The 15,570-nt window shown below is 38.6% G+C and overlaps 1 protein-coding gene across 8 annotated transcripts in view; it reads right to left on the reverse strand.

Annotated features, from left to right (window-relative positions):
• Positions 1-15,570, reverse strand: part of VPS13D (vacuolar protein sorting 13 homolog D) — a 311,480-nt gene that overhangs the window by 233,737 nt on the left and 62,173 nt on the right. For all 8 annotated transcript variants that reach the window (XR_009187313.2, XR_009187314.2, XR_009187312.2 and 5 more), the window contains exons 25-27: positions 12,218-12,400; positions 5,984-6,206; positions 3,241-3,451 (exon numbers count right to left, since the gene is read on the reverse strand). Coding sequence is in view for 3 of the 8 variants with exons in the window: in XM_058304369.2 (XP_058160352.1) it covers positions 3,241-3,451; positions 5,984-6,206; positions 12,218-12,400 (617 nt within the window). In the remaining 5 variants the exon portion in view is untranslated. The remainder of the gene's footprint in view (positions 1-3,240; positions 3,452-5,983; positions 6,207-12,217; positions 12,401-15,570) is intronic.

The raw sequence follows: 15,570 nt of genomic DNA on the forward strand, positions 1-15,570 counted from the left end.
GGGACACCCTGTGTGGCACGGCACTCCTGGCGCATATCAGCACTGAGCATGGGTCAGCTCTACATAGGTCAAGGAGGCCTGGGGTTTGAACCATGGACCTCCCATGTGGTAGGTGGACACCCTATCCATTGGGTCAAGTCTGTTTCCCCAGTGTTTAACCTTAAGGTACTAATCCAGTGACAGCTAGCATTCAAATATGCTTAATTATGATCTTAATAAATAATGAACTAAAACATCACTTTAAGACCCAAGTCAATATCTGAGCCTATGGAAACTTTTAAATCTACCTCTTCAGTAAATTGATATGGATAACTTGATGGACAAATGTCTTCTGTTCACCTATACCACCTCTCTTCACCCCAGGGTATTTTATTGAATTACATATCCCTAGTCATAGGCATTCACAATCTTGATTGGAAGTATTCTAATTCACACCCACCTATAGTGCACATTTGTATGTTAAAAGGATAGGAAGGAGAATGATTTATGGAGTTAATTTTTAGCAACCTGATTATTAATTTTTGTATTTATCTAGTCTATTTCATAAGGAAGTTGGCTTTTTTACTCCCATTCGGACTACTTTGACTCAGAAAATTTAATTAGATCCAAAAAGGACAAGGAATGCTGTTTTATCTTATGCTCATTTTGACAAACAGATTTGGGGTTTTTGGTTTTTTAAATAAATACACACACACACACACACACACACACATATTATTCTCTCCCTTGTGGCTTTTTGCATTCTGTCTGTTCTCTGTGTCCATTCACTATGCATTCTTCTGTGTCTGTATTTTATTTCCCTTCCCCCCTTGCGGCTTGCTTGCTGTCTGCTCTGTGTCCATTCCCTGTGCGCTCTTCTGTGTTTTTGCTTGTCTCCCCCTTTTTTCTGTTGTTGCATCATCTTGCTGAGTCAGCTCTCTGTGGCATCTGCGGGCCAGGCGGCACTCCGCAGTGGGTGGGCAAGACTGCCTTCACAAGGAGGCCCCAGGATGCGAACGCAGGGCCTCCCATATGGTAGATGGGCGCCCAACTGACTGAGCCACAGCCACTTCCCTAAATAGATTTTTTTGTTTGTTTTTAAACAGATTTGTGGGGTTTGTTTGTTTTTTTAAAGATTTATTTTTTGTTTATTTCTCTCCCCTTCCCCACCCTCCACCCTCCACTCTCCACCCTCCCCCAGTTGTCTGCTCTCTGCGTCCATTCTCTGTGTGCTCTTCTGTGTCCACTTATATTCTTATCAGCAGCTCCGGGAATCTGTGTCTTTTTTTGTTGCATCATCTTGCTACGTCACCTCTCCGTGTGTGCAGAACCATTCCTGGGCAGGCTGCACTTCTTTCATGCTGGACAGTTCTCCTTATGAGGAGCACTCCTTGCACATGGGGCTCCCCTACACAGAGGACACCCCTGTGTGGCACGGCACTCCTTGCATGCATCAGCACTGCGCATGGGCCAGCTCATCACATGGATCTGGAGGCCCTGGATTTGAATCCTGGACCTCCCATGTGGTAGGTGGACACTATCTGTTGAGCCAAATCTGCTTCCCAAACAGATTTGTTTTTATATGCACATATAACCCAAATGTCAAATATATATTGGCTTAGATGAGAAAAAATAGCTTTAAAAGTTGGAGAAGAGAATTCTATTGTGTTGAAGTCCTTAAATAATGTTAGATGTTCTTTTAGCAACATTTCATTTATAGGATAATCTAATTTCTGTGTACCTTGAGATAACTGTAATCTTAAATTTATTTGGATATATATCAGAAAAAATCATTTTCAAAAGAAACTGGGGTGTATAAAAATACAACTAAAAAAAAAAAAAGAATGAAACACATACATCCCAGTGAGAAGGGCTAAACTGGATCATTAATCCAGAGAGAAACTAAAAATGTGACATTAAATGACTTGCCCAAACCCAAGCCCTACCAAGTGGCCAAAGAGGGATTAAAATCATCCTACCACTAACGAGACTGCTTTCAAAATGATTACTTTACAATCATACCTCATCTTTCCCTGGAGTTGAGATGGAATGTCACCTTTTCTCCAAAATTAAGGCCCCAAACTGAATGATAACCCTAGAACCAGCAGTTCCCAAACCATGTGCCTGGGCCAGGCTAATACAAGCACCACCAGAGAATCTTGTTAAATACAATTTGAGCATCACCTTGAGAGTCAAATTTTGTTGGCTTCAATTGGGTTAGGGAATGTGTATTTTCAAAAGTTCTCCATCCCAACAGAACTAATGACAACTGAAGAGATGCTCTCAACTACAGAAATATGAATTCTGTGTTTTGAAGCCAATTAAAAGGTAAATTAGGGTCAGTTCATTAGACTTTACATACATTCAGATTACTTAATGGAATGAAATGGGCAAAACTGCATCTCAGCAATTATAGTAATTAAATGAAGTTCCAGGCTAAATAGTAGTAGCAGATCCAGAATTTAATGTATTTGGAACACATAATCCAAATGCCACCTCTTCTGGAATACTTTCCTGCCGTCACCACGCCCCCCACCCACAGACTCAAATGCATGATGAATTCCAGTCCCTTCCTCTTTGTTTCCAAGGCACCTGATAAGATCCTACAAGATCATTTATAACACTGAATCATACATATTATTAGAATTATCTACTTACCTTGCTATAATCCTCAACAAAATATAAATTCCTTGAGGGCAGAAGTTTTTGCCTTCATCAGAGAAGCCCTCATGCCTAGAACATAGTAGGCACTCAATAAACACTTGCTAAATATATGAACATATAGGTGATCACTTGTGGTCTTCCGATCTTCTTTTTTTTTAACGATTTATTTATTTATCCCCCCCACCTCTCTGTTGCTTGTGCTCGCCGTCTGCTCTCTGTGTCCATTTGCTGCACGTTCTTCTGTATCTTGTCTTCTCTTCTAGTCTTCTCTTTAGGAGGCACCAGGAGTTAATCCCAGGATCTTCAGACATGGGAGAGAGACACTCAATCGCTTGAGCCACCTTGCTCACTGGTTTGTTGTGTCTCGCACTGTCTCTCCTTTGTGTCTCTTTTTTGTTGCACCATCTTGCTGTGCCTTCTCTCTGCGAGGGCAAGGTTGCTTTCACCAGGGGTCCCTGAGAACCAAACCTGGGACCCTCCATATAGTAGATGGGAGCCCAATCACTTAAGCCACATCTGCTTCCCCAAAACTTACCTTAATAGCACTGATTTCAATGTGACTAGGATTTTACTTCTATTCAGATGTAAAACACTCACTTGTCCAAATTCCTTTCCACCTGCAATTTCAGCCTACAAGGCTCAGTTAAGAGGCTTCCTCCAGTCTGCCGCACAAAATAGGAGGGGAAGATCAGATCTCCGCTGTTGTCCTCTGAGGCCTTGGAGTACTCTCGTGGGCGTCTCTCTGCAGCAAAGATGTCCATGTCCTGTAGGTCCACAATAATGCAATCCAGCAGGCAGATATGGTCTTCTGTAAGGGCCCAAGGAGAGAGAGATGATTTAAAACTGGGATCCAGAAAAGGCTGGCCCTAACAAATGCAAAAAGTCAAAGAAAGCTCTTTAGAAAGTGTTTCGAATTGCCAACTTCCCCACTGCACTACCCAGCACCGTCTTGAAAAGTGATGTCCAGAAGTCTCCACAATGGCACCAAGACCTCCCTACCTATGCAATATGCTCATGCTAGACACTTCCTGTCTGCATCCCCTCCACACCCAGCACATACTGTGTCACATTCCCTCAGTGTCTCGTTACCATCCTGAAACACTAACTGAGGCTAAATTTTTTATAACTCGAAATGACATCTCATGCAATCTCTCCCAACAATATTCTCATGTAAAGACAATGTTACCCAAAGGATTACAAGCTTTTTTCCGGCAGCAACATTCTTTTGTCAAACAAATACTAGTGTGAACACTTCCTCTGCCACCTCATTCTAATCCGGACCACCTCATTCTTGCCTAGGCCACCATGACTCTCCTGCAACATACCTACTTAATTCTGTTCTGGCCTTCACAAATCCATTCCTCCCACACACACAAAAACAAACAAACAAAAAAACCTGAGTAATCCTTAGAAAAATAAATCAGACCATAATGTTCCTTTTCTCTTTATACACCTTAATGGCTATTTTTAATGCAAATTGTTTTCTGTAAATCTTCTCCAAATCCCTACAAGACCCTGCAAAAGGCCCCTGCCTACCATTCCAATCCCTTCTCAAGCGATTCTCCCTTTTGCTCATTAAGCCTCAGACTCATTGGCCTTTCATTCTCCAAAAATGGAAAGGTCTTTACTGCCTGGCCAGTTTTACCTGTGGCATGACTCTCTCATTTCAATCTGAATTGAATCCTTCCTGTTCTTTTCTCTTACTCCATTCCAGCTTTTCCTTCACAACATTTATCATAATCTAGGATTCAATTGATACATGCTTATGTAATATCTTTTCTAATAGTCTATAAGTTCATGGTAGCAGGAACCATGTTCAATATTGCATGTTACTATACTAGGGAAAATGTATTACAACAACTACAGAAACTGGCATTAAGCAGGTATTGAATAAATAGTTCTTGTCTGGCTGTTTATATTGATAAATATGTAAAACAGATCAAAATGGAGCTAATCTGGTAGAAGGATTTAGAGAATTGGAATAAAGGATAAGAAACTCCTCTGGGTAATATCATGGAATCCTAGGGATATATAGAAGTAATCTGAAAACTGCTGCCTTAATCCAAGGCAAAGTAGTGCTAATTGGCAGAATCCTAGATACAAATAACAAATCACTAGGAGAAATATTGTTAGGAGAGAGATCGTTCTATAAAATATCCTAAATCACTTCTTACAGGCATCCACCTATACGCAAGGCTGACCTTATTCCTAATCCTCACTGCCATCATAACAATAACATCAAGTAACATTTACCAAGTGGCACTATGTGTGTGGCCCCTTCCATGCATTAAATGCTTCATGTATATAGATTAGTAGGCAATTATCAGGCAGTTAAGAATTCAGGTTTTGGGATCAGACTGCCTAAATTTATAATCTAAGTCCACCATTTACTATCTGCATGACCCTAAGCAAGTTAAATTACTTAATTTCTCTAAGCCCCCATCCCCTCATCTGTAAAGTGGGGATAAAATGCCTGCTTCCCAGGTACACGGTCCCCAGTTCAATCCCTGGTACCTCCTAAAAAAAAATAAAAAATAAAAAATAAATAAAATCCCTGTAGGGGTGTTATGAGGATAAAGCAATTTATGTAACGAGCTTACCACAATGTCTCACACAAATACAATGATGAGGATGATGAAGATGATGATCTTATTTAAGCCTCAACATAACCACAAGCCTATCACCTCTGGTACCTCAGCACCCCCTCAGTGTGGTGACCAACAGCCCTCCAAGCCCAACCTCAATGGACCGATTCTCTTGCCCTCTCTAGCTCCTTAAGAGCCTCACTTACCCAATACATGAGCCATCCAATACATGAAACACCAAAATCAGACGTGCATTTGGAATGACTAATTCTTAAATGCTGGAGAAGAGTACCAAGGAGGCTTCATGTCTTTTAAAAGCTGTTACTTAAGTATTTCTATTGTTACTAAATTTACATTAATATTTTTAAGAAGGGTTTTTTTTTTATTTTGTACAATTATTGTCTGGATTATGACTTGAAAGGATGTACCTAAGGATTCAGGAATTGCTCTAGTTATACTACCACATCTGGTGGTAACTATCTTGAATTATAAGAAAAAAGTTCAAACAGACAATCTAAAATCTCTTTTATTTATGCTGTCTTTCTAACTTAGCTCTACTTTAGTAGTCGACCAATGTTAGCTCTACATCCTAAGACTGATACACCTTCTAAAGCAATATCAATATCAGATTATCACTAAAGAAATGCTGTCTCTTTATTAGCACCTAGTTGTACATATGCTTTCACCCTTAAGTTCTAGGAGCAGTCTCATGAATTTCCTCAGCCTTATTATGCAGCTCTTTTCTCCACTGTTACCTGGACTGCAGGAAACTTGGCCAACAGATGGTATGGCCTGTTGCCCTTGCTGCTTGATTGAGATACTCGGCCCAGACTCATTCTTCAGGCTGCTCAGACTCACTCCAGCAGCAGACATCATGAATAGGCCCTCAGAATGGGTCTCCTTGGGGTCCTCAGTGCTCGTCATTTTCCTCATACTGTGTTTGGGAGTACCCATTGGAGAAGCTGGAGGAACAGATTCCTGGGAAGAAACAAGTAACACTAGAATGTAGGATGGTGGGGAAGGGTAACTACGTCTTTAATATCCGAGAAGTCCCAGTCCTAGAACTTTGTAATATCTGGCACTTCCATCAGCCTCCCCGATCTCATAAACAAAAGGGTAGCTCGGTCTGACATTTATTGCTGCATGAAATTATTTGCAGAGATATTACATATAACTCACCACCTGCTGAAAACTAAAAATTTTTCAGAAAAGTATCACTTTTTTATTTAAGAGCAAATGTCCAGCTCCTAATTGCTTTAGGTGATTTAATCTATGTCAAATACAAAAAAAAGTAAATCTCTCAGCCACATGATATATTGTTGCTTTGTGGGGGAATAGGGATGATGATTATTTTTCTAAGAAAATGCACTGAATGGCAATATGGTTCCAAAGGAATCAGGCCATGGAAATACGCTTATACTTTACAGAAGTCTTCTCTCATTTCTCATCTCTCTGAGTATGGAAATGAAAACAAAATGAAAAACAAATGCAAATTAGCCACTTCTATTATGTTTCTGCTCAAAAGCATAAAAAATTAAGAAAGGCTAATACAGAGCAAAATAGATATTGTAACTCTACTGAAAATATTGCACACTTTGCCTTTTTTACATACTCAGTACCTATCTTTACTTAATTGCTAACAGGGGTAAATCTATTTCACCAGAATGATTCAATAATTGACTTTTTAAACTTCCCATGGTCTCTTCACCCATCTGTACACACATCTGTATGGCTTCTGCATCATCAATTTGTTCTCATCTATCCACCCTCATGTGCAAGGTGGGAGGAGGGGAAGAGCGGTCTGCCCTCTAGTGCTGCCTTGGATGTTGCTCTCTGCTCTTGAAAAGGAGAGGATACCACTCTCCTTCACAGATATCTTCAGTGGTAATAATAAGTAACAGTAAAAGAAACTAGTTTTTACTTTCTGCAAAGCTTTTTTTTTTTCAAGGCAAATTAGTAGGCAAAGGCTATTATTTAACTATGTCAAAATAAAAACCTTCCCTCTTGCTTAGTTTATTTAAACTCTGGGGAGTATTTGTTGCTCTTTCTTTTGATTCACCTCTACATCCCCCTCTGCAGTTAGTTTAAATAAATCAATGTCTTATGTGATAGCCAGGTCCTGAGCCTCAACAGACTCCAGCACCTACAATCTGATTTATTGGACTTACCACACTCAGCTAAGATGGAGTTGAAGAAGGATAACCACCACACCATGGAGCCTAGAGTGATTACAACTGAAAGTGGGAGGATTGCATCCAGCATCCATGTGGAATCTGAGCCTCCTCTTGACATAGAGGTGCAATGGACACAACCAATCCAATGTCCACATAGAAGAGGTGGCATTGGATTGGGAAAAGTGGACATGGTGGCTGATGGGTATGGGGAAAGGCAGGAAGAGATGAGAGGTGGAGGCGTCTTTGGGACATGGAGCTGCCCTGGATGGTGCTTCAGAGGCAATCACCGGACATTGTAAATCCTCACAGGGCCCACTGGATGGAATGGAGGAGAGTATGGGCCATGATGTGGACCATTGACTATGAGGTGCAGAGGTGCCCAAAGATGTACTTACCAAATCCAATGGATGTGTCATGATGATGGGAATGAGTGTTGCTGGGGGGGGGAGAGGTGGGGTGGGGGGGTGGAGTTGAATGGGACCACACATATATATTTTTAATGTAATATTATTACAAAGTCAATAAAAATAAAATAAAATAAAAAATAAATAAATAAATCAATGTCTTGAGGAGATTAACCCAAAATTTTCAAAAGAATCTGACTCAGAGATTATGGTTTAAGTACAAGACATGGTTGTGAAAATTGAAAGGGAAGCATACATAAAAAATTCAAAACTGCACCCATTAAGACATAGATTTATGTAAAACAATTCCAAACACATAGGAGTCATAGAACTCAAGGACAAATAACCCTTCTGCAAGCTTTGATTTCAGGATTATTTCCGTTTCTTTAACCACTGGAATGCATATTAAACAGACCTCACACGTGCAAATGAGCAAAAGTAAATGCAAAGTGATCTTTGATGAAGAAGGAAATTTATTGTTCACTTCCAATAGGCCTAGATAATTAGGTTTGACTGTATATGTGGAGAGAGAAATTTCAGATAAGTTTATCTGAGTTATAAATACTTTAACAAGCAATACACTCCAAGCAGCCCTTATGGAATTCTACAGGTCAACCAACTCAAATGAAGCAAGATAAAGTTTTTTGAGGATTTAAGGAAATAAAATAAAATGGCCAAGAAAGTACCACCTAAGGCTCAAAAAAAAAAAAAAAAAAAGGAATTGTTTTTAATGGTCCTTACAATGGACTGCTCTACAGGAAAGGGAAATAATTCACAAAACACTGTGATAAGTAGGCTTCCCCAAGTAATGACATATTTTAAAGTTAGCTTCTGTATTTTCTTTTCTAAGTATATTAATGTGTTGACTGCTGAATCCCATAAGGTTTTTCAGAATAACTAGGAGACAAAGAAGCATATTATACCTTGAAGAAAAAGCGATCCTTGTACGTACTGCTACTTAAAATCAAATCCTCAAAAACAAATACAGGAAAACTATATCATTAAAATGCTACAAACTACATGCTGTTCTTTTATTTACTTAACCAAACAGAAACTCTTTTGCAAAAATGTCTTGAAATAGTTTGGCAATTCTTCATTAGAAGCTAACCTTAGTGTCAGTTCAGGAGCAGACTATAGACACATCTGAAATAGAAAGCTAGTCCTTCACCTTTATAGGAAGGGCAGAGAAACAATATTATCCAAACTGATCACCCAGACCTGCCTCTAAGTGACCTATTCCTAAAAAAAAGTAGTCTGATCTCACAACAAAAATTTATCACAAACAAATACTGTCCAAAGAACTTAGTCTAGGCTCAAACAGTTCTTAAGGAAGAATTCAACTTCCCTCTGGGCAGTAATGGCTGCAGGGTTGGAAAATGATGAGGTGGAATATTGTCCTGAGGTGACAATAGGGACAGCATTCATGTGCAAGCATGAGTTCAGATATATTTGTTTAATATCTAGTCATGTTTAGTATCTAGTCTAGCTACTCGTACTAGAAGAATCTAGTCTAGCTACTCGTACTAGAAGAAACTGAGGGAAGCAGACTTGGCCCAATGGATAGGGCATCCGCCTACCACATGGGAGGTCCACGGTTCAAACCCGGGGACTCCTTGACCCATGTGGAGCTGGCCCACGCGCAGTGCTGATGCACGCAAGGAGTGCCGTGCCACACAGGGCTGTCCCCCCGTGTAGGGGAGCCCCACGTGCAAGGAGTGCATCCCATAAGGAGAGCCACCCAGCGCAGAAGAAAGTGCAGCCTGCCTAAGAATGGTGCCGCACACATGGACAGCTGACACAGCAAGATGACACAACAAAAAGAAACACAGATTCCCGGTGCCGCTGATAAGGACAGAAGCGGTCACAGAAGAACACGCAGCTGGTGGACAGAGAAAGCAGACAACTGAGGGGGGAGGGGAGAGAAATAACAAATAAATCTAAAAAAAAAAAAGAAACTGAATGAGAAAATAAGAAAATTTAAAAACAGTTACCAAACTTTACTTTTCATAAACATCTTTTATGTTAAAATTCTAGTTAGTAAACAGCAAAAATACTTCTCTCTCAACTATGAAAACAGAAATTTTTTTCACTAAGACCAAAGTGACTTCTTTATTAAACCTACCAGAAAAAACCAAGGTGGTTGATTTTACCTTTACTGTCTTATAAAATATACCTAAGGGGAAGCCTGTTTCTCCTTACCAGAGCATCCTCTGGTAGTAAGGCCTATCACTCCAACAGGAAGGGAAATAAACCCATTGTGAAGGCTTCCCACAGAATAAACCACAAGGCAAATGACCAAGTTCTCAATCATCAACTTTCTGACTGAAGGTATATTAATGAGGTATACATAAGCTTTCTGCCTTGTGAACCAATGCTTTTTTGGTTTCACCCTGGCAATTGATCCCTAAATCTACTTAATCTGAATAGCTGTAAGTGAAGTGTTATATGGACATCTCGCCCTCTAACGCTTCATCCAAACACCCCATTCTGGGGCCTGAGCCAAAGGTTATAATACATAGGTGTGGTAATATGGTTCTCACATTTGTCTTTACTCTTCTCCTTACTCTATCCACTTTTATTCACTTAATCAAACATTATTGGTTCAGGAAATTTATATTAATAATAGCAAGTAAATGGATGAGTAACAAATTAAGCAAAAGAAGAAAAATATGAAGAGTACATTTGAAAACAATAATAGTTTGAGTTTGGGAATTGCCAATAAATGTAATGTCTTTCCTATTACTCTCCAAACCCAGTTGAGGTCCTTGGCAAAGCCCTAGCGAGGACCATCACACTAAATCTCTATCGTTCATTTTCTTCTTGTTTGACTCCTAGAGAGTTAAACAATAACTGCTCAATTTTTTTTTCCATAACGATCCTTGGAGTTCTTCCATCTAGCTACTTTAATGAACTCACTGCCAGAACTTTCAGAAACTGCAAGAGTGACCGCTATTCAGCACAGGCAAATAAGACTAATGCTAGGACTGGCCTTTGCCAGTTTACTTCCTTCCCATAAACTTAATCCTAATACCGAGGGTAGACTCAGATCATGATTAGAAGGTACAGGGCTCCTGAAGTCAGAGACACCAAAGTCTGAGGGCCACACTCTACACCTTACTAGCTGTATAATCCAAAAGAAGTTACTTTCTTTTTTTCTTAAACAGCACTTCTTTATTTAGAACCTTGCTGGCTTTTTTAAGATTTATTTTATTTATTTATTTCTCACACACACACACCCTATTTGCACTTGCTGTCTGCTCTCTGTATTTGTACATTGTGTGCTCGTCTTCTTTTTAGGAGGCACTAAAAACCAAACCCAGGAATTCCCATGTGGGAGGGAGGTACCCAATCAATCACTTAGCCACCTCTGCTCCCTGCCTGTTGTGTTTCTCATTGTGTTTCCTCATTCTGTCTCTTCACTGAGTCAGCTTGTTGCATCAGCTCGCTGTGCCAGCTCATTGAGTCAGCTCGCTGTCTAGCTTGTCTTCTTTAGGAGGCACTGGGAACCAATCCCAGGACCTCCCACATGACAGGTGGGCACCAAACTGCTTGAGCCACATCCACTTCCCATTACTTTATCTTTCTAACACTTCATTTCCCTATCTAGAAACTCTGTGTTAAAAACACTAGATACTGCTTAGGTTGCTAATGAGAAAAAATTGAACTGATTTGTAAAGGGTTTCGCAGTCTGATGTGTAAAAATCACTCCACAAATACTGGCTATTTATTATTGTTCTTGTTTGTCTTAAGATCTTACAATTAAACCTTACACGTATTCTCTTTGCAAAGGCTATAGATTTCCCTATGTTATTAGCTGTTAGACTAGAAATGACGACCACTAGCCGGGAACCTGAGTAAACGCTGTTCTGATACGCCAAAATGCTTTCGTAAACCATCAAGGGAAACCATGAAGACTGACAGGACCTCGTCTCCAGTTCCACCGATGTCACTAGTCTTCTAAACTTCAAAAATGGGTTGAAGGGGGTTAGTTAGACCATCTTCAAGGTCCTCTCAACTCTAGGAGTCTGAGATTTACAGTTCAATTTTTATTGTTTATTGCCAACTACTCCAAGATTTCCTAAATAGAAAATGAAAATAACAACAATCCTGATTACTGGTGAACATTGTTATATCATAAGGTCAGCCTGTGAGGAAAATATTATAAACAATGGAAGGATTTGTTTCCATTGGCTTGTTTGCTAAAACGAGGTTACTACATACCTTTAGAAAGGGTTATAATTTACACTACCTCTAATAAAAGGTTAATTGAAATATCAATAAAATATCAATAAGAAATTGCTCAAGTCATATATACTGTAAAAGTTACAGCAGTTAGGAATAATTTTATGGCAGTATAAGAATTTTCAGTCAATGTTCAAGTACTTGTTGATACTGACTGCTGATTGCTCACCTTATCTTTTAAGGAAAACGTCCCAGGAAAACCAGCAAAGAGAAACTTGTTTTTGACTTTCAATTTTCCCAAATTTGCTACAATCAAATTATCTGATCTAGAACTTTCTGGGATAAGGAGAACAGGAGCACCAGCCTCAATATCCAGGAGAACCCGAGAACAGCGCTGAGCTTGATCTCTCACCTGAAAGAAGAAGGAAAATAATTCAGAGCCTCAACTAATACCCTAATTTTACAATCAAAATGCTCAGGTTCCCAAAAGTTTCATGAACTTATAAAATTATGTGTTCTTAGAAATTATCATTCCCTTCTATTATTTACATGATTATGCAATATGCGTATAATCCAAGGCCAAAAGATCTTTATATTCATCTTTTTATACTTCCACTGTCTACCAAGTAGGATTTTATTGCTCATTAGCATTTAATGGTAAAAATCAACAGAAACAGAGTCAAGAAACCAACAATCCAATTAATTATGATCAAGATGATCCTTGTAGCAGATTAAGTTAAAAAAAACAAAGCTTAATACTTTAAAATGGCACAGAGAAGCAAAAAGGAAACAGAGATCAGACAAATTGAAAACAAATAACAGTAAGACAGGCTTACACCCAACCATATCAATCATTACATTAAATGTAAATGGCATAAACACCAAGTAAAAGGCAGAGATTGCTAGACTGTACAAAAAAATAAGAGTCAACTATATCTTGTCTGTAAGAATAAAAAGCCATGTGTAGGTTAAAAGTAAAATGAACAAAAGTATATCAATGTGAAAACACCAATTATAGGAAAGCAGGAGATATTATGAAGGAAGTAAACTTCAGGAAAAGGAATATTATCAAAGTTAAAGAGTGACACTTCTTAATGATAAAAGAGTCAATTAATTAAGAATGTATCACAACACATCAACATGAATGCCTCTCATAACGGAGCTTCAAAATACATTGATTCAATTGGTCTATATATCTATCCTTGTGCCAGTACTATGCTGTTTTGATTACTGTGGTTTTGTAATAAGTTTTAAGACTCTTCAAACTTCATTCTTCTCTTTCAAGATGGTTTTGGCTATTCAGGGCCCCTTCCCCTTCTATATAAATTTGATGACTGGCTTTTCCATTTATGCAATGGTAGTAGTTGGAATTTTGAAAGAGACTGCATTGAATCTATAAATTCCTTTCGGTAGGATTGACATCTTCACCACCACCACCCCCAAATGGCTCCCTTGTCTGTCTGCTTGTTGCTTCTGCTGTTTGTGCTCATTGTCTGCTTGCTGTGTCTACTCACTGTGTCTGTTCATCTTCTTCAGGAGAAACCAGGAATCAAACCCAGGACCTCCCATGTGGGAAGGGGGTGCCCAATTGCTTGAGCCACATCTGTTCCAGGTCTGACATCTTAATGATTTTAGTCTTTCAATCCATGGACATAGAATGTCCTTCCATTTATTTTGGTCTTCCCTAATTTCTTTTACCAATGTTTTGCAATTTTCTGGGTATAAGTCCTTTACATCCTTGATTAGATTTATTCCTAGATATCTGATTCTTTTATTTGCTATTGTGAGTGGATTTTGGATTTTTTTTCTTGATTTCTTTTTCTGATTGTTCATTGCTTATGTACAGAAACACTTGATTTTGGGGTACTGAACATATACTCCACCACTTCACTGAATTCATTTATTAACTCTTGGAGCTGTGTGGTGGGCTGTCAGGATTTTCTGTTTATAGGATCATATCATCTACAATTAGAGAAAGTTTTACCTCTTTCTTTCCAATTTGGATGTCTTTCATTTCTTTTTCTTGCCCAATTGCTTGGCAAGACCTTCTAGTACAATGTTGAATAACAGTGGTGACAGTGGCATCATTGCCTTGTTCCTAAGAGGAAAAGTTTTTAGTCTTTCACAATCAAGCAGGATGCTACCTGTGAGCTTTTTATATTATATTTTGTCAAATACCTTTTCTGCATCAATTGAAATGATATGTGTTTTTTGTTTTTCCTTCATTCTGTTAATGTGGTATATTACATTAATTGATTTTCTTATGTTGAACCAACCTTACATATCAGGGATAAATTCCACTTGATCATGGTGTGTAATTCTTTTAATATGCTGATAGATTCAGTTTGCTAGTATTCTGTTGAGGATTTCTGCTTCTATATTTGTGAGCAACATTGGTTCATAGTTTTCATTACTTGTAGTACCTTAAATCATCCAGCTTTCATATGAGAGTGATGTTGGCCTCACAGAATGAGCTCCAATTTTTTGGAAGAGCTTAAATTAAGTCTTCTTGGAATGTATGGTAGAATTCTGCTGTGAAGCCATCTAGTCCTGGGCTTTTATTTGTTGGAAGGTTTTTGTTTATTAACTCAATCATTTTACTAGCAATTGGCTTGCAAAAACAAGGAGGATCTATAACTGCAAGCAAAACAATTCCTTCCATCTGTCTCATAATATTTAAGTCCCCTCTCATTCTGAAGCAGTCAGAGTAGACATTTCTTCCTAATCCCTCAAGATTGAAGAATGAATAAACATAAGGGCAGAGTGTAACCACAGACCAAAGTAGATTTATTGTTATTGCAGTTATTATCTTATATTAAAACTTGTAATATTGATATAAAAATAGTGTCTGCCAGGGATTAAGAAAAGAGGAGGAGGATGAATAGGTGGAACTTGGGGTATTATTAGGGCAGGGAAATTGTTCTCTACGATAGTGCAATGATGGACATATGATACTGTACATTTGTCAAAGTCCATGGATCTTTGTGGAACTTTACAAAAGTGTAAACCATAATGTAAATATAGTCTTTGGTTAGTAGCAATGCTTCAATATTGGTACATCAATTGTGGCAAATGTACCACACTGATGTAGGATGTTGATAATAGGGGAAACTATGTGTGTGGGTATGCATGGGGGGGCAGGTATTAAAAGGGAATTCCCTATACTTTCAGTGTAATTTTTCTGTACATCTAAAACTTCTCTAAAAATAAAGTTTATTATTACAAAAAACACAACTGTATGCCAATAAATTAGATAACCTAGACAAATTGGACGAATTCTAAAAACACATAAACATTGGCTCAGGAAGAAATAGGAGAATTGTAATTTAATTTTGTGTGGGTGGACAACGTACTTTGTATGATTTTAGTACTTTTTAAATTCATTGAGACTTATCTGAGTCCAGAATACAGTCTATCTTGGTAAATGTTTTGTGTGCACTTAAAAGCACGTGTATTATTCTGTTTTTGCATGGCGTGCTCTATAAATGTCCAAATAGGCTATTTAGTTGTTCACATCTTCTGTATCCTCTCTGATTTTCTATCCACTTGTTCTATCAATTATTGAAAGTGGGGTGTTGAAAT

Source organism: Dasypus novemcinctus, chromosome 9 (genome assembly GCF_030445035.2).
Source record: "Dasypus novemcinctus isolate mDasNov1 chromosome 9, mDasNov1.1.hap2, whole genome shotgun sequence".
Lineage (NCBI taxonomy): Eukaryota > Metazoa > Chordata > Mammalia > Cingulata > Dasypodidae > Dasypus > Dasypus novemcinctus.